Source organism: Hirundo rustica, chromosome 13, assembly GCF_015227805.2.
Source record: "Hirundo rustica isolate bHirRus1 chromosome 13, bHirRus1.pri.v3, whole genome shotgun sequence".
NCBI lineage: Eukaryota > Metazoa > Chordata > Aves > Passeriformes > Hirundinidae > Hirundo > Hirundo rustica.
In genome coordinates, this window is record NC_053462.1 from 13791296 (window position 1) to 13814911 (window position 23616).

At 43.0% G+C, this 23616-nt stretch overlaps 1 protein-coding gene across 1 annotated transcript in view; it reads right to left on the reverse strand.

Moving 5' to 3' along the window:
* Positions 1–516: 516 nt before the first annotated feature.
* The window catches only part of LOC120758819 (A-kinase anchor protein 13-like), a 95837-nt gene continuing 72737 nt past the window's right edge, over positions 517–23616 (reverse strand). The window contains exons 7-9 of the mRNA XM_040077491.2: positions 21425–21572; positions 11110–11406; positions 517–2682 (exon numbers count right to left, since the gene is read on the reverse strand). Coding sequence (XP_039933425.1) covers positions 2495–2682; positions 11110–11406; positions 21425–21572 — 633 coding nt within the window. The 3' untranslated portion in view covers positions 517–2494. The remainder of the gene's footprint in view (positions 2683–11109; positions 11407–21424; positions 21573–23616) is intronic.

A 23616-nucleotide genomic window follows, 5' to 3' on the forward strand; every position in this document is an offset into this window, starting at 1 on the left:
CAAACCAAGGCAAAAATACAACAACGGAGAAGGTTTTATGTCTGCTCTTTAATGATTGTATCCTAATTATGGCAAAATTTCACCCCTTCCCAATGCTGGCTGGGAGAATCACTGTAAAATGCAGGGTCCTGCAAATTAGCAAGCAGGAGAACAATAAATTCCCCCCAAGGATAATTCATCACAAAACACACTGCATTCATTTCCTTGGTGTAGTGCAGTTTAATTACTTGTAAAAATAATGACTCCTTTGTAGGGGCCCTCACTAACATGCGTTGCTGCTCTGTGTTTTGCTGAGTGGGACGAGCTGTGTGCCAAATCTGTGTGCATGGATTGGACAGCGTGAGCATAGGCAGAGTGCAGAAAGGAGGTTGTACAGTTTCCTTTGTGTTTTGACAGCACATAAATGACACTCGCTCTCTTCACAGAATTTTCTGTGTTTTGAAGCTCAGTATTTCTCCTCCCAATAGGGATTTTCAAGTCTTGATCCCATCATTGAGCAGAAAATGCTCAGCATAATAATAATAATAAAAAAACCACTGCTGAGAAATCAGGATGTGCCCATTTTGTCACCATCACCCTCCTGTGGGGAAGGGCTGTGGCCACCCCCTTGTCACTGCCCTAGTCAGTCCCACGATGCTCCACCACCATCCCACCCACTGAAAAAGGGAACCAGGATTTCTAGCATTCATGGATTTCTGTTTTTAGGACTTCATGGGAATAGAAGAGTTTTCAGAGTCAAGGGACCTGTGGCATGGCTGTCAGGTGTTTACACATTGCATTTCCACCCAGTAGTCCAGGGGGAAAACAAACTACAAAGCACAGTTTACAGACATACCAAGAAGAACAGGAATTGGGACCTTGATGGTAACATTTCTGCAGTTGCTTGTGTCCTGTTTTCAAAGACAAACTGCAAAGGTCATCAGAGAAATTCCATGGATTGGGCCAGCAGTGTTCCTTAAAGCCAGTGGCACAGGACAATGTCATGGAATCCCAGTCCTCTTTTCATTCCATTGAGTGAGAACTGCCATTACAAAACTGGAACCAGCTGTGAAGGACTTCACCAAATACATGAATAGCTGTTGTAATAGTTTTGTTTACTTCCCATTTTTACTTAAATTACTACTCGCTTTGGGGTTGCAGTATTTGCTGTGAGCTCTATAATCAAGTTTTGGCCAGCTTAAGCTTCCTGACAGTATGTAAAGCCTGTTAATGTGGTAAGTCTCACCTTGGAGAACCTTGCTGCAGTTACAGGATGAATTTGCACATTCCAATTTTACAATATAGCTTGTGAGACAGCTGTGTTTTCAGAGTGTAATTGTTGACCTTGATGGAGAAGAACGTAACACTGTCATCCTCTCTGTATTAATGCTAGCAAGGGTGGCAGGAGAAGGTATTTGGGTATAGGTCCCATCCCACCCTTCAGCTTCTCCTTCACTCACTTTCCATGTGGCTGCCTGAATTTAAGCATAAAACTTAAATGCAATCACTCCAGCAATACAGATCATACTTTCTGCCCCTACAACACTGCACCCAACAACTACAGAAAGCAGAATATTTACAGTTCATAACGAGGAATGTTGCGTGATAACGTGAACATCACAGCAGACTCCTAAACATGACATTGGGACATTCAACATAAACCCCATGTATCTGAGAAGTCAATTCAGAAACACAAAGTTTATAACAAAGCTTAAGAGAACCAGGCATCAGAATAACACACACACAGACTAAATCTTTTCTCCTATACAAACAGCCCCGTTGAGATTTTTTTAAGCTCTTTGTCTTTATTAACTTCAGCTATTAAAGCTGGATCTCCAAACATTTGCTGCTCAAAACTAACTTGCCATCTTCCAAAGGATTCCTTGTAAAGCAGTGCAATAAATGCTCGTGCCACTAGTTGCTTGCCATGTGCTGTAAAACCTGGCTGTTTCTCAAGACCATTTACAAGAGACCTGTTTCTGTTAAATAGTCTGTTCTCCTTTAAATATTTGCATTAAATCTTACCTTATTTTTTTATAACCTACAATGGTAAAATGCCTATTCTTTACAAAATGCTGCCTTATTTCAATACAATGATCACTATTTCATTTAACTAAAAAACCCCCTCTCTAAAACTTAAGAACACAACAGTCCACCACCACCATAAAGCCTGTTAGCTCCCCTCTTTTGGGCAGTTGTGCTTGCTTGAAGAAAAGCTTTTTCAATTGTGTTTGCATGAGATTTGTCTTAATTAGTCAATATTACAGTGACTCACTTTGGACTTTACAAGAAAGCTGGAAGCAGAATAGTGAGCAACAAGAAACAGCCCCCCCAAAATATTATTGCATTTCCCCTAAACCCTCAGGACTGCCCCCATTGCTGCTAGCAAGAACAGTAAAAACAAAATTGCCTTTAAGGATGTAGGATAGCACTCAGACACCACTGAGTGATAATGTACAGCAAAGCCAAGCACGGTGGAGAACGCAAAACCAGCAGAGGAACCACCAAATGATCCTTACTCTGTCAAAAGTTGGTGCAGCTTCTGGTAGCCCCTCTCCAAGGCCAAGCTCACAGGCGTTGCCCCTTCGTTGTTGTGGATGCTGAGAGCTCCTCTTCCACCCGGCTGCTGGAGCAGAAACCACGTCAGCCGCAGCAGCCCCAGCCTCACCGCAAAATGCATCAGTGTTTCCCGAGGGATGTTCTCTGGGAAGGGAGAAAAAGAAAGAAAAGCAATGGGGATTTGTAGGCTTGAGGGTTAGGGGAATGTTGTATCCCCACATCCCAGCCCCACCACACAGCGGCTGGAAGGAGCTGACAGCCCAAAGGAACCTGCAGCACCTGGAAAAACAGCCTGGTTGCCAATATCCAGGAGACACCAGTCTTAAAGTGAGGGACACGCTTCGATGGGACTGGAAGTGCTCAGGACCTCTCATGCTGAGATTGACCACAGAAGTCAACATGAAAACCCCACCATTTCCTGAGCAGCCACAGCCACCACCAAGCTACGGCACACCCAAACAGAAGTGTGGTCAGGTGGGTTTTCCTGGAGTCCAAATCTACTCCTCACAAAACCAGAACCAGGTTTTAGGGATGGACAAATTTTGTTATCTAACAGGATGCTGATTTATCTCAAGGCACGAAGGAAAAAAACCAACCACAATTACATCTGATGCACATATCCAAAGCAGTTATAAAAGAGAGCTGTTTAAAAACTCATATAGACCAAAGGAAAAAAAAAAAAAAAAGGGTTTTCTTTCCTGGTTTGATTATGCCTCAGACCAGCTTTTCTCAGCTTAATACAGTAGCTCTGTCATTCCGAGTAGCAGCATTTATAAACTACCAATCTCCACTGTTGCATTTATATTTAATAACCATGACCTTCTAATTTGGTAAAAGTCACTCTTGAGCCTGAGCTTTCATTTCAGAAAAATATCTCCCTACTCCAAAAGCTGCAGCTCTAGAATGATGCTCTGAAAAGCTTTAACCAGAAATGAGCTCCAGATGCACTGCTGAAATCCAGCATTTGCAGATCAAAGCCTGTTATTTCTGTATGAAAGGCAAAAGCATTTGGGTTAAAAAAACTGAAAGAAATAAAAATTTGTTCTTTTAATTAACAAAGGATTTCAGAATTGACTGACACCACCATCAACAAAAAGCACCAACTGGGTCTCAAAAAGCCATGCCAATGAGCACACTTGGTATAAACCATTTAATATCACAGAAATTATTTATTGGGTTATTCATTTGGGTGCCAGCCAAACCTATACAATAGATTTTAAAATGCACACACACAATGGCTTTAGGATTTAATTTTATTTTTTTTTCTTTAAGAACTGTGCCCCAAGAGAAATAATTTCTTCAAAGTGCTGCTGTTTCTCTGCTTATTTACTTACTTTAGGGATGTCATTAAGACCTTCGGTGAAAAACAAAACAAAGCTAAACCAAGCAGCTCTCTCCTGCCTCACACACAATTTTTCACAACTTTTTGGATCAAATTCTGAAGAACTAATCTGTATGCAAGAACCAAAGGCTTTCTGGCACCATTTCTCTTCTGAACGACTCCAAATTAGGTCTCTGGGCTACAAACCAAGTCTTCCCCCTAACCTCCTCTTGATTACCGTAAAGCAAAACCAAGCTGCCCTGAATACACGAGTGTGTCTGAATGGAGGTTCCAGCTGATCAGAGAAAAGGGAATGGCTGAGCTCTCCCAGAGCCAAATTCTCAGCCTCTGGCTAAGTAATGAGAAGGATTTGGATATTAAATGTTACAGAGCATAATGATTTAGAAATAGCACAACATGGAAGTCAATCAATGGTTGCAGCCCCGGATTTAAAGAAAAGTGAAAAATAACACAGAATATAGACAGACACGAAATAAAGGGTACTGATGAGGCTGCAAAATGTGGATACAGTTAGGACTTCCAGAGTGAAAGCAAATGCCCAATGTTTTACTCAAAGAGCTTGTACACGCACAAAGCTCCCACACTACCTGCACACTGACTGGCAGAGACAACATAATTATTGTGGTGTAATTCTTCCTACAGACATGCAGGAGGCACAAAATCACTTCTGTTAGAGCCAACAACTGTAATCCAAATAAAGAATGCATTGCACTGGTCTGACCACGGTCTGTTCTTGTGTGGGATCTCCTGTTATGGCTGCTTGGTTGAAAGGGAAAATCATCTTCCTAACTAGAATAGACAGTTTTGCCCCAGAGCTGAGCAGCATGGACCTGCAAAGCATAACCACAGATCCCTGGACCAAAATGCTTCCTCCTCCTGCACCTGAGAGCATTACCAATACGGAAAAACATCATCTGCTCACCAGCTCATGGCTCACCACTAAACACACACTACCAACTGCAAGTTCTGCAAGGTGCAGGCAGATATTCCTCTAGTCCCTGAGCCAAATGGGTGCTTCTCTCCGTCTCATATGCTCAAAGATGAAATGGCCCCTCCCAGCTGTGACAATTCTTCTCCAGTTGTCCCAATCTGCTGATATGACTGCACCTTCCTTCTGAGAACATCCTTCCTGTTCTATTGAAACAATCTTCTTCACCCCTGAATCGGTGGACAGGGCAGCTCCAGCGTTGGGATGGAGGCGTCTGCAAACACAACTGCAGTGAACATGGCCCTGCCCCGATGCCTTTGGGCGGTGACAGCGTGCACACGGGATCTGTACAAGAAGAGGTGGCGTGCTGCCACCAGAGCATATTAAACACACAGGCTCACTATCCACTTTTTGAAGGCTCTGCCTGACACAGAACCTGGCACGAGGCCACCCTAACAGATGGGCACAGACGATGGCAGCAAAGAGACAAAGTACTGCACATCCAACAACTGCAGGGGCCACAGGCAACGGCTTTGGAAGGTTCTGGAGTGTGCAAAACTTGCATGGTGACAGTTAAAAAGGCATGTGCCATCTGTGGGCTGGATTAACTACTAATACATAATGAAAATACATCTGTTGGTGTATGGTGTTGCTCAAAACTAGACAAGAGCTGGTCTGCATCAAGTACGGACATTTTGCTGGATAGAGAGGGGAGAAAGGCAGACAGATCCCTTCAGACTTCCTGCCTTTGAAGAGATGAAGCTTGTCACACACAATGTTGGAAATCCAGTCAATGGCTTTATGATCTTGTCGTGGTGCAAAATGTCCCACGCATGAAAAAATACCAAAAGCTTTGACATGCAAAAGCCAGAGCTCCTTCTCCTACCACATACCAAGCAAGAGCTCCTCATCTTAAAATGGCTGTCGTTTGAATGTCAACAAGAAGCTTCTGGCAATTAGGAAATTGTGGAAATACAAGAAACATGATACTGAAAAGGCCAAGATTGTTTTGTTCCTTTCTCGTTTCCTAGTAATAGGCAAGAGTTGAAACATATGATTATTGCCCCATAATGGCAGGGTACTCTAGTCCAGCTGGCAAAACACAGGACTTTGGATATATCATTTTTGTGTAATTATTTTTCTGCTGTGATTCATGAACAGACAGTTTATCTGCGCAACTGAGGACCAAATTTCCATAGAAGACTGTCATATATACTTTGCTAATAGTAAAGGATTAAGGTTTAAGGTGCTATTAGCACAAAACAAATAACACGGAAGGAAAAAAAAAAACCCAAGAAAACAACTTAGGGTACAACACGCCCAAGAACACTAAGTAAAAACCTTCATTTTAAACCTGATTAAATAAATTTTAAAAATTACTGTTCCTTTTTAAAAATAACTTTGCAGATAGAGTAACCTACACCTAAAGCTCAGTTTATCCTCCATACCCAGAGACATCTCATGAGCCAGCCATGGAATGGGGTAGCATTGCTTTGTGTTCCTGTGCTCGTGACATCTACTTGGTTCTCAACCAAATTCACGTACGCTCAGCAATTTGGAAATCTACCATCACATCTGGCCTCAAAATCTTGCTTTCTGCTGAAAATGCTCTCACTACTCAGATCAATTCTTGAAAAACAAAGGTAAAAAAAACCAGAACCAAGCTGCCACCTCACAGTGAGGTCCTAGAGGAAGGCTCCAGCAAATAACTGCACCGCAGAAAGGTCAAGGCAAAGATGTTGTGTTTGGAGTTATGAGCTCAGTTAATAAAAAGATGTGTGGATAATTCCTTTCTTAATCTGATAAACAAGATTTTTTTTCAAAGCACACCAAAAGATCTCCATGTCCCTATTCCCACTGATATCAAAGGGAACAGGAACATTCTCATGCCAACCATTCCTCAGCCACGGACTAAATGGTACATCTCAGTCTTCAGCAGCACATTTCTGATGCTGTCTGAACAAGAATTGCTTTCTGCTTCCCATTTTCCACTGCAGAGGGCACTAAATTTAGGTATGGAAAAGAGTTTTTACATCTTATCAAGGACTGCTGCTGAACAGAGCAATTTGTGCTGTTGGCACTGAACAGACCATGCTGATTTATACCATACCATCCTTTATCACAGAGCACAGAAGCTGAGCAGCAGACTGGAAAGGATATGTAACCCAACCAAAAGAACACCTGTAACTATTACACTGAAAGGATTCCAAGAGAAACTATAACAAGAGTGCAGCAGATGAACAGATTAAAGCTCCATGTCTGAAATACACCATTGGTAGCATAACTTTAGCATCCTCCCATGGGGAAAAAAGACTAGATACTAATAACCAAATTCTGGAAGTTTTTAAAAGGATTTTTTTGTTGTTGTTTAAAATAAGATGGGTTTTTTGTGACTTTCTCTCTTCAGACTTTCTCCCTTTGTGCAAAAAAACCCCCAATTCATGATGTCTATTCCTGCTGACACTCATATCATCCTGCACATTGAAATCCCACTGGATTTGTACATGAAATTATTCAATCCATAATCCTAATACACTTAGAGTATTTCAAACCAGGGCAGAGAGTTCCCCTCTACACCCACCCCCTACCTGGTGAGGTCATGGAGTTTAATTTCCCAAACAGTACTTATCAAAGGGCCATGTTTATCCCAGAGCATTTCTGGGAAGCTGTACATATTCAACACATCAGTAACTACAATCAGTTAAGTCTTCTATCTAATCTGATGGTCTCCTGCTTATCTGCTTGAAAACCTGGCTCATTATCTCACAGCAGTCCTTACACTCTCAGGGGAATTGCTCCATATCATGGAGATCACAGCAACCCTCTGTCAACATTAACCAGCTCCTGAAGCACCACCTCAGAAAGCTCACACAACCAAAAATCAACCATAGCTCTGGGTTTCGCCACGCTTTTAATAAGCAAAAAGGAAAGATTGTTTCCTCAAAGGTGTTGTCAGAATATTACTTCTAAGTTATTTTGAAAGTGATCTGTTTACTAGTGATTCAATTAAGCTAAGTTTTTCATACCTGAGCCTCAGATCCTCCCTAATTTTTTTCTCCTTTTTTTTTACCCCACTGCAACATAAACAAGCCATAATCATTACTCATACCTCAAAATATTCAGTTGTGGTTTTCTACTTAGCTTATTTTCTCTCCAGTAATTTAAAACAGAACATCACAGTCCTGTATTTACATTGCATACATCCTCAGGATACATATTAAATTTTGATTTCTAGACATGAAGTGTAACAATATGTTCCAGTTAAATAGCTGCCTTTAAATGCCACTGAGAACAGTAAATAGCCCCACTTCTGACAGCAGTAACAACCATGTTCTTTAGAAAGTTACAGCGCACTTGTAATTATTAAGACAGACATGATTATATGGCACCTGAAAGAAATGCTGTGTTTGGAATACCACAGTAACAAGACTAATCCTTAATTATGGATATTCTGAAATTGTGGATGCCATTGGAGCTCATACAGACAGATAACTAAGAGCAAGGCCCAAGAACTGCTTGCTATGGAGGGGCAGTGCATGCCTGCTGAAGAGCACAGCTGTGTCCCAGGGACAGTGCTCTCCCAGCCACACACTGTCCCAGGCCCTCTTCTGCCTCCCAGTTCATCCCACCAAATGCTTGAGTACCCCCTGCCTGTCCCAGCAAGGGAATGGAGCCCAGGGACCTGTGATGTCAGGTGTCTCAGGGTAACTCCCGTGCCCAGTTCTGCAGCCGTGTCTGTTCAGTGACACAGCAGATGAGTGAGAGACTGAGGTGGGTGAAACTTTGAGCAGCCTCTCTGCCCTCTGGGGTGACAGCAGTTAACTCCCTGCCCTCTGCTCAAAGCCTGGTCAGGGCTGGGTACAGGCAAGGAGAAGCCCCCACACTGAGCCACCCCCTCTTCAAAACTCAGCCTGGAGCTGTGCTCAGGGGTAGATCTTGTATACAGCTTCTGCCTGCAGAAACTCATTACTTCCTAACTTTTGCAGAAGTTAGATTCCTACTTCAGGCCTTTGAAAAATCGACCTTTAAACGTGTTTGACAAGAGCAGCCTCCTCTGAGCAGCAGTTCCCCATGGGGCTGTGGCACTCCGGGAGCTGGCGGAGGCTCCCGGCTCACTCCTGCCTTCAGAGGTTTTGCTGAACAGCAGCGTTTTGTTTCCAGCCCACAAGAGCCCATAGAGACGTGCCAGCTCAGAGGCAGCACTAAGCATCTTTCAAGAAGGGATGTGACATTTTCTTTTGTTCTCATTTCTATAGTATGTTCTCCTTGGAGAAGGTTATGTGAAGCTATCTGGTGCTGACATTTAGGGAAATGTGAAGCATGAATTGCAATAGCTGTTCATAGGTAGGGAAGCAGCTCAGGACGGGCTGTCCCACTGCAGGCACTGGCCAGAATGTGCCTAATTGTTCCAACACTCCTACAGTGCAATCTTTGCAGTGCTTTTCTCTCTCCCACACACAACACGCAAGCACCAGTATAAGGGTGCTATATTTAAGCACAGAGGTTTTCCTAATCTAGAGCTCCATCATAAACCAGGGACATCTCCTCCATCTCACTCTAGCAAAACAGAGTTTTGTGACCAAAAGGATGCTTATGCATGTAAATCCCTCCAATCACAAAATTACCCCCAAATTCCCTATGTGTAAATATCTCATTGCAAAAAAACCCAAACCTACCAGATAACTCTGTCTCTAACAAAAAGGAACATTTTTTATAGCAATGTTCTTGAATTAAATTTGCATTTAGTGACGTATTTATTCACTTCTACCTACACACACCTCACCACAAGATGCCAAAACACTCAATAGTTACAGAATTGGGAACTACAGAGGTCCCCCTTCTCACTGTGGATGCCACAGATGCTCCACAAGTCCACTAACATACAGAGCCCTGTGTAACCACAACTTCCAGGCACACAAGCACATGCTGAGCAAACCAATGTAAATCTTATGGTTTGGTCTCCCTAAGTGCTGATTTTCCAAAGAATAATCAAAGTCAAAAAAGAGAAACCAGATCTCAGCCTTCCTGCAAAATCAGCAACAATTCAGAGTTTCAAAGTTTTCGTTAAGATCACTGTGACTATAATTTTACCACTTATACCAGAAATTTCTGCATTGTCACAACTCTTTTCAAATGCAGAAAGAATCATCAGTGACTTCAACACAGAGGAAAAGAATACCAGTCTCCTCCTAAACATGACAGCTGAATTTCCATCAAGAAGCCATTAAATATGATCAAACATTTTAATGTCTGCTAACATGGGAATTGCCTGTCCTTGTATTGAGCTTTACAAAACCAGTCAGCAAGCTCAAGAAAAATAAAACAGGAAAATCTGTGGAAAACCCTGTTGCAGTGAGCAGAACTGAGCCTGCTGCATTGAGTGAGCCACATCCCAGCCCTACTCAAGTGCTTGTGCCATTGCATCTTCTTAAAGATAACAGATGCCTCACAGTCACATTCCTGAAGTGAAACTATTTGCCAAAATACCCTGAAAATTTACAGCAAGTATTTGTACATACTGGAACTAGTATCCTGGTCCCACGTGTGTTTCCTTTTACCCCCTTGTGACAAAACAAGCAGAACTCCAAGGACAGACACACCAGAGCAGCCAGAACACCCCCAGCACTTCTGCTTCAGCTGCCACCAGAGACTTTGGGCCAGCCTTGGGGTTTATTTATAGGCTCTCAGTAGCCCTCACTGCCGTGCTTAAAGGTCAAGTTTTCCCACCCTTCCCTTCTTTTATCTGCAAAATTGTCCAGGCTTATTTTGAGCAACTGCGGTGTTAACCTGCCCTGTGTGCAACCAGGGATGTGATATAAACCCCCAGGGCCAGAGCCTCAAGTTCTCCAAGAAAAATCACATGTATTTTTCATGTTACAGTCATTTTGCACCTGCGCTATAAAACCAGCATTTACTACAAGGGCCAAATTTCTGGCACAAGGATATTTCCAGGAGCATCAGATACTCTACATGCAGGGTTCTTTCAGCATATAGCACTATGCTGACACACATGCCATTGTTACATACACAAAAAAACCCTTTCAGAGTATATGTGAAAATACCGACTGTCAGCTTGTGCTATTTCATAGGAGAAGACCCAGTGAAATCATAAGTTACAATTATATATTTTAAGGAATCTGAAGGGCAAGATATAGGATGTGGATGGACATCACATCTCATCTCTGAGCCACCACACCCTTTGGAAGGCACATGGCAGGTTCCCAAGGCAGGGAATCCTTTCTCCCAGGCTTTTTACCACTCTCCCAACCTGCAAACCTCACTGTGCCCCAGAAGTCCTCACCGGTCAGGGACTGGTCCGCTCCCAGCACGTTCCATTCTGCCGGCAGCTTCAGGTGTCGAAATGCCAAGGCCACTTTCTCATCCAGAAAGTCCACGTCTGCAGCAGGTGGCCTTGACCTGTCCAAGAACCGTGTGAAATTCAGCGCCTGCTGGTTGCCAGCACAGGTGGCCAGAAACTGGGCGGCATCGTAGGCTTCGTCCTGGACAAACTGGAAACTCTCTTCTGCCACAACCAGAACGGGGTGACCTTCTCTAGAGGCACAAAGTGCCACCTTCACTGTCTCACAGCAGTCATGGCCTGCAAAACAAAATTCAGATAAATGGTTAAAAAAAAAAAAAAAAAAAAAAAAAAAAGGAAAAATGGCTGGGGCTGAGGAAACACAACTGAGCAATTTCTTTGACATACACGCACTCTTTGCATTAAATAAAATAAGACCAAGTTATTGAGGGTCACAACTCTAAAATAACGCCATCTTTGGAATTTATATGTATCATCAGAGATAAGTATTTCTTATAGATTTTAAAAGGAAAAGATGTATAACTCTTCTCTGTCCCATTATAAGCCAAGAACTATAAGTCACCTAGGCTAATTATATTCAGCAACAAGCAATCTCAAGGGTTTTAAGTAATTTAAGTAAAAGATTTTGCTAACGTACCAAAAGCCAGGTTATTTGGACAAACCTTTATTTCGCAACTCCGCAGGACTCCAGTAACTCATCAGAAAGTAGAATCTGAGTGCTGCAGAACTACATACCCCAAATGCTGTCACAACACTTGGCTTGCACTGAAAACATTGAAATTCCGCCTAAAACAAAGGTCCACATGGCTACGAGAGCATGATCTGCCTGGGCATGCCCTGTGTGCGCTCACTGCTGCACCTACCCCTTGCATTTGGGATCACACCACCAAACTAAAAACTAAGCTGCTTCTGCTAAATAAAAACATGGAAATGGCCACTTTCCGTATTTACAAAACCAGAGAGTTGAAAGTTTGGTGATTTCATTATTTATTTAAGGCAGGGGAAACAGGAGAAAGGAAGCCCTGGCATGGCAGCAATTTCATTGACTCAGAAACTTGAGGGAAGAAAAAAAAAGACCAAACACCAAACCAAACCAAACACCTTTTTGGAATTTTAAAAGGAAAAATATACTATGTGTCCAACACAACTAGGATTTGTAGTTGTCAGACGTGCCCCTTCAATAATAAGGTTTGTGTTTCAAGTTCGCTGTGTGGCACAGTTTCTTGTTCCAGCCTCAGACTGACGTCATGGCTGTTTTTGCCAGAACAGCATGGACCCTGCACTAATTACTGGAAAAGCTTCTTTCTGCCCATGACCTCAGCATACTACCACATTCATGAAACCCTACTTAATTAAATACAAAATGACGATTTATTTTTAAAGGCTCGAAAATTCCATTTAAGCCCCTATTTGTGGTCAGTGGGAAAGTTTCCTTCTTCTGTTGGGGCTTTTTGCTGTTGATTTGCCTGACAAAAGGGAAAATATGTCCCTAATCTTCATGGTCTTTCAGCCAACCTCACAAATCTGTTCTGAGGCTTTTGGCATCTGTACAGATTTTGTCTGCTGAAAGAGGCAATCCTGAAGTTAATTGAAAGGTCAAAACTGCTATTAGGACACTGCGGGTAACACCAAAATTGTCAGAGATGAGGCTGCGGCTTCCTAAGGAGAGCAAATGCAGCTGGAAAGATATCAAAGGCAAGTGGAGAAGGGGAGGAAAACACACATGGATGTTGCTGCAACTGCTCACTACAACCAGGATGCTCTGGAGCTGAAAGGTGAGAAAAATTCTTTTCTTCCAGCACCAGGTACCTGTTAGCAAGAGGATGACGTGAAAGCTGAAGGAACAGATTTACTAGTTTTGTTATTTGGAAGAACAGGGGTAGGAAGAAATTCTACTGTTCTAGAAAGTACTGCATGTGCATTCTAGTAATTACTATATTAGCACTCAGCTGCTCACATGAAACCCACTCACAGATTCCACTCCTCCCCATAGTAAATCCCCTAAATGTTCAAGGGAGAAGTGGGGGGATGATACAGCTTCGGGGGAACTTGCCTTTAAGGACATTAGTCCTGTACGTGCTTCCCCCTACACCTTCTTGCTTTGCTGATCTTCCTAAGGACATCAAATACAGAGCAGGTAAGACAGTTAATTTTGTTTCTAGCCTCCACAAAAGCAGTGATCTCTATGCACACTGTGAGAGGACGGTGTCAGCCCACAGGAGCTGACGCAAATCCTGCGAGCTGGGCTCTCCCCACTGCAGAGCAGTGGAAGGTTGTTAGAATGCAGAGTTAAAAAATAAAAACAAACACAATAAAAGCTTCCTTAATAGCATGAGGACAGCTAAACCTTTGATTCAATTTTTAAAAAAGATTTTCTGCCTATTCCCATAAGAATCCCATCTGCAGAATAACCTAGAATACGACTACTCTGCCCGCGGACTTCAGGACTGAAGCAGCAGGAAAAAATGGCCCATGAGCAGCTACAGAGAAACCATTTGGGACAATCACTTCCTTGTCACAATGCCAAACAACTCTGCTGTGGGACAGCAAAGGCTCCTCCATCGAGACAACAACTACAGAAACCTCAGTCAAGACGTGTGGTGTCCTTAAAGCAGCACACCGTGGATGTACACGAAGTTCCCCAGGATGCAGCATGTGTTAAACACCAGCTGCAAAATGCAACACAAGGGAAGGTGATAAAAAGATCATGTCCTGACCTGTGGCCAACGAGGATTCTACTGAAACTCCCCCAGATACTGAATGCAGCCTAGAGGAGAAAGTGAGAGACCTGACAATCCATTTTTATCCAACAGGATCAAACAAGCATCGTGTTAAACCCTGGGGAATGTTCTTCAGAAGGGTGACCACTCGCAGTGCTTTGATGTTCTGCTTCCTCACGTCTGAGAAGGTGTCAGGTGCGGGGGTAAGAACATGGGACAGGTTCTGACTTTTGCCAAGCAGGTCAAATGAAAAGGGAGCCAGTATGTAACAAGAGCAGACAGCGCTAGAAAGATTGCTCAAGAGGTCTCTGCCCCCTCCTTTGGAATGGCTACAGGAACAGCATGAGCAAGCATGCCCCCAATACAGGAACCTTCTGAAGGAACCATCAGTGGGACAACACTTCTCACCACATCAAAGATCCAAAGGTGTGGATGAACATCTGAACCTCTACAGCCTTTGTCCCAGAGCATTACCAGAAGGGAGCTGAGCTTTCTGGCGTGCTCAGGGGGTAAGTGGTTATCACTGCAAAACCAAATCTGTTTTCATGAGGTTAAGTAGCTTGTCCACAACCACACAGAGCTCCAGGCAGTGCCAGAAGAGCCAGCATTGCTCCTGTGCCTCACCTTTCTGCTCCCTCTTGTAGACAGCAGGGCTTTCTTCCAACATGGGTTTAAGCACCAAGTTATGCACTTATCAACCAGCAGGGTGGTTCCATCACCAATGTCCATCCACTATGGACTGCTGGAATCCCCTCAAACACCTGCCCAGATGTGGAACAGAAAAGTGTCTGACATTGAAAAGGGGGAAAAAAAAAACAAAAACCTCTGGGTGTGTCATTGGGCTGGTTTTGGTAGAATAGAGTTAATTTTCTTTCTTTGCAGTAACCAGTGTGGGGCTGCTTTGGATTTGTGCTGGAAAGAGTTTTGATAATCCAGGCACATTCTCCTTCTTGCTGAACATTGCTTACACAGACCCAAGGCCTTTTCTTCTCCACTCACCCCAACAATGAGTAGGATTGGGGCACAAGGAGCTAGGAGGGGACACAACCAGGACAGCTGACCCCAAGTGACCTGAGGGATATTCCAGAGCACATGGAGTCATGGTCAATGGATAGAGCTGGGGAAAGAAGGAGGAAATCTCCATTACATGTGATGGAGCCCTGCTGCCCCAAGGATGGCTGAACACCTGCATGTCCATGGAAAGCAGTGACCTAATCCCTCATTTTGCTTTCTTTGCATCTGGCTTTTGCTTTATCTATTAACCTGGATTTATCTCAACTCTCAAATTTTCTCACTCTTGACTTGGAGCTGTTTTGAGAAATACCAACATACTGCAGGAAAAATAGAGAAATTAAAAAACTATTTCAGTCTATGCAGGGATGGGCACGGCAGCTAATTCTGCTGCTACAAAGTGAATTCTCGTCTACACATCAAACCATGCTTTAAAAATTATTTTAAATGAGACAATTGCTCCTCAACTGAAGAATTCCTTACTGGGAACAAATGGGGACACTTAATGAAGCTTGCTCTGGGGAAAATATGAGAATGAAAAATGAAGACATGGTGCTCTGGTCTGTCTGTTCTTATCCCGGAAGAGATGAGATGTATCAGGATGATAGCACTGCATCCTCTACATGGAACTGATGCAGATCAGTGAGCAGAGAACAGGGGGACATTTCTCAGCTGTAAGTCATTAGCAGCTAAGTGAATGTACAGCTCAGACCTGTCCATCTAATTGCTACCTGTGCCTGTGATCTGGGGTGCAGTTACAAGGGCAGCAGCTGAACTCTCCAGACCTTTTCTTGTTTAACAAGGCCTACATGGAGACAAAACACCCCTAACCAGAGCTTTATTAAAAGATGATTTCATTTCCTACCCCTCCAAAAGTGGAAATCCTGTCCAAACCTCCTATTTTCAGAATTCACATTGGAGCTATCAAACAATGGGCCCCCAGCCTGGGCAGCTATTTAAAGCCCTGCTGGAAGCACATGTTTGGGTTTGCCTGGTAGGTGACCAAAGACTAATTGCATCCTCCAAGTCACCATGGTGGAGCTGGGTTGAAAGAGGTCTTACACAGAGATTTAAGGACAGGAAAACCAGACAACAAATGTTGTGAACCTCATGAAGGATCTCAGATTTGCATCCAAGAGGTGTTGCCATATGGTGGCTTGTGGAAAAGAAACTCTTGTGATCATCCAAAATGTGCTTCTTTTCTGCTTCAGAAATTCTGAGTTCTAGTTCTGAAAATCAGAGCCGTCTTTGAAGTGCATTTGTGAAATGCACACAGTTACTGTATTCACTCTTGCAACACAGGAAGCCTTATGAAATACACAGGCACAGCACCAGCAATGCACAGGAGCCTCTGCTTTTGCTTTCACTGGGAAGGTGAAAGAGAGACTGAAGAGTGGATAAAGATGTTTTTAAAGGCCTTTACACACTGCACATGCCTTAAAGACCTAAAAAAGTGTAAGACCCCACACATTACATCTTAAATAATTTCAACACAGATTCAATCACTTTTTCCTGTGACTGATGTCATCTAGTACTGGCATCACCTCCTTTTAATTACACTGCCTCAAGCAATTAAATACACCAAAGAGGATAAACTGCAAAAAGTCTTCTTGGCTATGCTGTTTTAGTCTATTTTAAGGGGGTTTTGTTTCATAATTAAGAGTATTTTCAAATCCACAACTGGTATTGCCAAGTGGCCATTTGTTATGCAACTTGTTTACCCTTCTGGTCTACCAGTACAAAGATTGTAATTCATGAAATACAGCTTTTTCTATGAAGAGCTGTTTCTTAGGGGAAAACACAGTCTGTGGTAGAAGTGAATAAACCATGAACATATGTAAAGGATTTCACAGTAAAAGAAAAGTTTGAAATGAAGATATTTCCAAGCTAACTGAAATTATTTTTTTTTTCTCTCCCTTTAACTAGCAGAAAGAAAGTAAGGAGAAAAAAAAAAACCAAAAAAACAAAAAAAACAGCTCTGAGAGCTACGGAATTAAGAACAAGTTAAAGACTGAAGCTGCTTCTCTGCCTTAGCTTAAGGATGGAGAGAAAGTTCAGAGTGAGCCAACGGGAACGTGTCAGCCCTGTGGAAACTGCTGGCAGGCAGCTACCAGCAGACAGACAGTCTCTCAGACCCTTTTTCTACTTCCAATTTTTGATTTTTACTCCCCTTTGAAACCCATACAAGAATCCTGCACCTTCTGGGTTGAACAAACACGAGAAAAGTGATTTTGGTATTATGGAGCTCAGAGTGATACAACACGCTGCAGCAGTATTCAGCAAGGCAATTACATCTCACAAAATTTACTTCTTGCCTTGGTGACCTGGCTCACAGACAGGGTGTTTCTTACCCTTCACTTATTTGATCAGGAACTGCTGCAGCTCTGGATTTCTGTTGCTCACTGTTTGAAATTTCATTTCAAATTTCCCCTGTGTCTCCCACACTTTCCAGACCACCAGTCGTTCAACGCAAAGCAAAATTCATCTCCAGTCATACAGCTGCTATGGCGATGGCATGCCAACTCTTGCAATAAATGCACCACACAAATACTGGAGCTTCCAGCACATCAGCTCTTGCAAGAAAATTTCCTCGGATCTCCCCAAGAGCTTCCCAATGCTCAGAAGCCTTCGCTGGCCACAGCAGCAAGCTGTGGTTGGGACTTTTGATTTTTCTGGACAGTGATGAGGTCACTCCTTATGCTGGTTTGTTTGTCAGATCACGATTTGAGGGTTTTTATTATTGGGTTGGGTTTTTTCCCAGTGGGAAAAAAGCTGCTCTAGCAGAGAGGCAGGAGATGAGGCTGCTGTCTTGCAATTAATGTTTCACTTCCCTCCTTTACACAGATTTCCTTCACTACCACATGCAATCCGCTCGGCCTCAGTTACCCTCCCTACCCTTCAGAGATGCTGGGAAGAAAAAAATGCATTAAGATTACAGCAGCCTCAGCTGCTGTAGGAATAAAGACTTGCTGAAAAGCTCAGTTAATGACCAACACCAGTAGGACGAGCATCTGTGACCTGAGAGGACGTATCCATCCCCAACAGCACAAATTCAGCAGCCGGCTACAGTTTAACCACAGCAGCAGAGATGGTATCGTTTCTCCACTTCCTTCCCCCTCAGACTCTTGATGCTTTCCTAACAGCCACACTCCAGTGAGCAAGCTTTTGCACTGAGATCCCCACCAGAGCAGAGCCACACCTCCACCTGCCACCCTAATGCTGCGTCTGACAAAACACTGCCTGAAACCGGGCTGTGGAACTACACAGTGCCTCTGGGACTGAGGAAAACGGCTTCCATTAGGAAGAACTTCAACCAGATTAATTAGATATAGAAAAACTGTAACAGAGGCAGTAAAACGAACAGTTGAATCAGGTTTTGGTAGATTTTTCACTGAGACAAACAACAGCTGAGTTGGATGATGTAACCAGGTGTGTCCTTAGGCTGGGAAAAGAGCTTCTGAAAGCACACAAAGCATCATCTCCTGGCTAATTCTTCAATCTCAGTAGCTGATTTTGACACTTCAAGTTGTGACTGATCAGCTCAGATGAGAACCTGTTTCTTACAAGGGAAAATTACCTTCCTTAAATTAATGCAGCCAGCAACAGGGCAGGATAAATAATCAATCCCATTCTTCTGAGAAAGTGCATGAATACAGGCAAGTATTCTGTAGTTTGCAGAAGTGATGAATCTGTATTTATTCACATCTTCAGCTAAAATAAGGCTGCTCCCATAAATTTACAATCAGAAGTCCTTTATTCTATTATGCACAGAAATAAAAGCTAGCATTTGAACAGTAGTATGGACTATATATATTCAATGTTTAAGGCTGATGATAAAAAAAGCATAGGAAAGAGGCAGATTGCTCTAGTAATTATATAAGATGCAGCAGTAATTTACTTCTGCAGTGATAGACTTTTATTTAGGTAAAGTCTTTCAGGATATAGAGAATTTTCACATACAATGAAAATTTATGAGGTATTTTGACAGCTTATATTTCCATTCCATTTTCTCTAATTTTTCATCTAAAACAACTTTATGTTGTTAAGATTTCTTTTTAAATGTGATTTTCTTTGAAAGCTTTGCTAAAACATTCTGATTCATTTTGGCAGCAAATGTAATAAAATCATTTATCTTTTAACCCACTGAAAAAGTCAAGAAATCAAAAATTACAAATCTGGGCTTGTTTCTACTTCTGCTTTAACAGAATTACAGTCACCCCTTTCACCCCAGCTGCTGACGGACTTCATCTGAAGTCTCCTGGGGACCACAGGAAATTTTGGGGACTTGGGGCAAGAATGAGGGAAGAGCTTTTAAGTCTAGAAGGGATGCAGAGGAGGCTGAAGCCCTTCCTTAATCCACCTGAGCTGTCCCTGAGGAGCTGCCGTGCTCCCAACACTCCCTGCATCACAGGAACAAATGAAAGATGCTCGGAGCTGGAAGTAAAGGACATGATTTTGCCTAAAAGAGCTTTTTCAGGAGTTTCCTTGCACAGCACTTGCTAAGTGCCCAGGGCTGGGTGTTTGAGCAAGGGCTGGTCTCACACACACTGTGTGCTGTTCATGGCTAATCCCTTCGAGGTCAAATAACGCTCTGAGTCACCACAGCCATCGCCAAGGCAACTGTGGAATATACAGAGTAAACACACGATTACAGATTCACTGCGTCCAGGAAGGAGGAGGAGGAGGAGCTGCACTGAAATAAGCCATACTTCCATTGAAATCAGCATAGTCCATGCTGAAACAACACTGGACAAATGCATGGGTGTCAGCAGAGGGTATGAAAAAAAATCAGGCTTTTCCTATTTCTTGCTTTGCCTTTCTTCAACAACCTCTTCACCACTGAAGTATTTTTTTCTTAGGTAGTCTCACCAAAATGAGGTATGAGCACAGATGAGGGTGTTATCCACATCTGAGATGACACCTCTTCCTTGCACCACAGCCCTGGACAGTGCAGGAATGAGAACACCTTTCCGAAAGGTCCCTTAAAACTGTCTGAAACAAGCTGTATTTTGGGACAGCACTCATCCCAATCTAGCTTCACACACCACAGGATCATGACTACACTGGATTTAAAAAACCCCAACAAAACAATCCATTATTGCTAAAGGAACAATTGAGAGCAATTCCCTCTTTTCCTTTTGAATCGTGAACGGCGTCAGATTTCCCAGTAAGAGCAACGAAAGGAGCTGCGGGAGCCCTCCCCAGCCACTCAGTTCTGTCTGGGGCTGGTAGGACGGGCAGTGCCCAGAGCATCACTCTGGTAGCACCTGGCAGCCACCGCCCTGGCCACGTCCAGCAGTGCTGCAAGGACAGCAGCGATGGGAAAAAGCATCGTTCCTGCCCGGAAATCCCATCCAGCACGCCGCTTCCCACATGGGCTGAAGGGAACACTGAAGCTTTTCAGTTCCTTTCTTGGCGCAGCAACCACGGCCCCGAGGGAGAGGTGAAGTCATTGCAAGCAGGGCTGGCAGAGCCCCACGCCCACCACACAAAAGCAGGGAAGGAGTCACCCCCTCTTGCTCTTCTGGGAGAAAATAAGCATTAATCTAATTGATTGCACGGGGCTCCAATCGTCAGTAGCCATAGAAAGACTTCTCTTCCCAAGCCAAGTGAATAACATGAACAGCACAAAAAGAGGAGGAAATGCAAAAAAAAAAAAAAAATGAAGTGGCCAACTTTTAGCCACTCATTCCCAAGAGAAAAAAAAAAACCTCTGAATTTTACTCCATGTGCATCTCTCACAAAACAATACTCAGGAGGTAGGTGAAAAGACAAACCCGAGGAAAACACTCGATGGCCTGAGTTGCACGGTGTGTAGTGAAAATGTCAGGCGTTTTTCTCACACGGGTAGCAATGTGCTGCGTAGCAACAAGTCAGAATGAAAGGTTAATGGTGAGGACTGCAGCCTGGAACACGTTCATTCCCACGGTCCTGAAGTCACCAAAGGGAAACGCTGACTCGTTTTGTTTTGTTGGTGGCACAAAGGATAAAAAGAGTGGTGGGCTTTCATGCGGAAACACACCTCATCTGAACCAGCCATGGAGAGATGGCACTGAGCAGCACATCACCTGTACTGCAAGAGCTCCAGAAGTGCTGTGTGAGCTCTGAGCTGAACAAGATTTAGGGGAAAGGGTTGTATTTCACTGGGAAGACAGCAATGAACCTCATCCCTCATGGAGTCAAGCAGATGATAAGCGTAGCTGAGACTTACTGGGCTGTCCACCATTTGGGCAATAGCATCTGCATCCTCACAAATGTATCTTCCACCATCTTTCCTGCATTTAAAAGCTTTTTACTATGCACATGTGTGACTGTGAGCTTTCTACAATATCATCTCATAGTTACATATTAAATAATTGTAATCTCAAAGTCACACAATTCTAGCAAAATCAAGAAAGAGGTTTTTAAAAGGCAAAAGCAGTCATCAAAACCATGTGTTCCACTCCTTGTGAATGTGCAAATGAGGAAAAAGACAACCAAGGAAACAGCATTACTTTCCTGTCCACTTGTAGTAACCAAATTTCACAGACTGATACACCGATATGCAAAGAAAGGCAGTTGTTTACCAGGAGAAATTGTCTCCAGACTCCCAGGATTAATCTTTCTCGTGCTTGTGCAGTGTTGGACAGTTGATCCCGTGAAGACCAAATAAAAAACTACATCATCTTCAACTTTATCTTCCTCACTCAGCTGCACTGTAATAACAGAGTCACCCTAGGAAAAAAAACAAAACAAAACAAGAAACAAGGTTATGTTTACATGACCAAGAGCTGCATCATCTAAAAAACCTCTCATGAACTGTTGGTTAAACTCTCCTGCTCAGTATTACAGAGGGTTTACTTCAATATCTCAGCATATTTTATCATTTAGCTCATCTTTGCTCTCAGGGAAAATTTTTATTTATAAAGGGTGCCCATAGTTATCACAGTTAACCCAGCAAAGGGTAGAGTAAATACACCTGAAATTTCTACATCTGCACGGGAAGGAACGGGGGCAACATGAACCAATTTCAGTATTACATGGGGAAGGAAAGCAAGGAAAGAGGATGGCTTACATTTACTGCAGAACTAAGTGAGGCATTTTCATTTGATGAAAACATCGTAAGATTCATTTAGGAAAAGACCTCCAAGATGATGAGGTCCAACTGCTAACCCAGCACTGTCAAGCCACCACCAAACCATCTCCCCAAGTGCCACATCTACTACACAACTTTTACGTGCCTCTGGGGTCTCCCCATACTTCATGTATGAAAAAATTATATAAACTACAAGACACTGAGAACAATGGTCTGTGATGTGACCTTCTGTCCCTTTTCTGTCGAGATCAGAACCAGGTGGATGCCCCAGTTTTACACTGCAGCTGCGGCTGCCAGCTCTCCGCCACCACCCCACCGAGCATATGGTGACAGCTGCAAATCTGGAAAAGATTTTATTATTATTGTTATTGCCGATTATGTAATGCTGATTTGCATATTCAAGAGAACACACATGCCATTTCCTCTAAAACCTCCCCCTTAAGATCACGGAGTTCATGCCTTCTCTTTGTCAAACACAGCTATTGTAGAAAATCCCCAGACTTCCAGGCCCTCCTGTACATCCGTCCCGCGTTAGCATCGCTTCCCACGCTCTGCCTCACGTCTCCCTCTTCTCTCCCTCAGCTCCTTTTACGCTTCCCCCTCCAAGTTTATGTCCAGTTCTCCCCTGATCCAGCCCATCTGGCACCTCTAGCCAGGGGCAGGACTGTGCCTTGTTTTCTCAAACAAGATTTTGTGGGGCAAGTACACGGTCAGCTGCCGGTCTTAAAATCAAATACGTGGGTCAGTGCTGGAACACAGGAAAGAAAACCATAAATTAAAAAAAAAAAAAAACAACAAAAAAACCGACCTAATGAAGTGAGCGTAATTTGCATTTTCAGAAGTTGCAGAGTTACAAATGTAAATTTTAGGAAGGTCTCACGCGATAATATCGGACCAGACTTCCAGCTGGGGAGGAAGGAACCATGTAGCAAATGTCTATCTAGTATAGAGCCAGTGTTAAAATAGAAACAGGTGCAAAAAGAAATAAATCAAGCTTTAAATTCAAGCATGACCAGTTCACATGCTGAGTTGAAAACTAAATATTCTATTTCAAGCAAATGGATCCAGATTTGAGCTGATGTTCAAAAAACCAAAGGCTTGAGTTTTAACCTACAAACCCTTTGTGCTTTGTTTTTTATATCTGTCTTTGTTCAAACCGTTTCTCCCTTAAGGCATGAACATACAAAGTACTTAAATGGATTTAAAAGGCAGGTGACACTTCAGAACACTCACCAGCAGCACTGAGTGGTTAACAGGGTATCTGTTAAAAGAGATTTTTCTTTTGTTTAACTCAGAAATTAAGCACAGCTAGTCTAATTTTTTGTGAAATCAAAGCAAATTGACATAGAGTTTTTGTGAGAAGACACCTGTCTATCCATGCAAACTACTCGCATTTCTAGGAAAAGCCATTTAATTTGCATCAATATTGCAAATGACAATTTGTATATTTAGTTATTTACAGAAAACCTAGTAAACACATGTAAGAAACCTGAACACCAGAGGTTCCACATAACCTGAAATCCAGCCTTAAACTTAAACCTACAGCTGAACTTATTTAGATCCCTGACCTAATTTTGAAGGTAGAAGGTGGTCACACCAGTGACCTCCAGCAGATCTTTGCAACCAACTTGCTCCTCTCCTTAGATTTTAATTCAGTTCATTTCAGTTATTGTTGAACTCTAG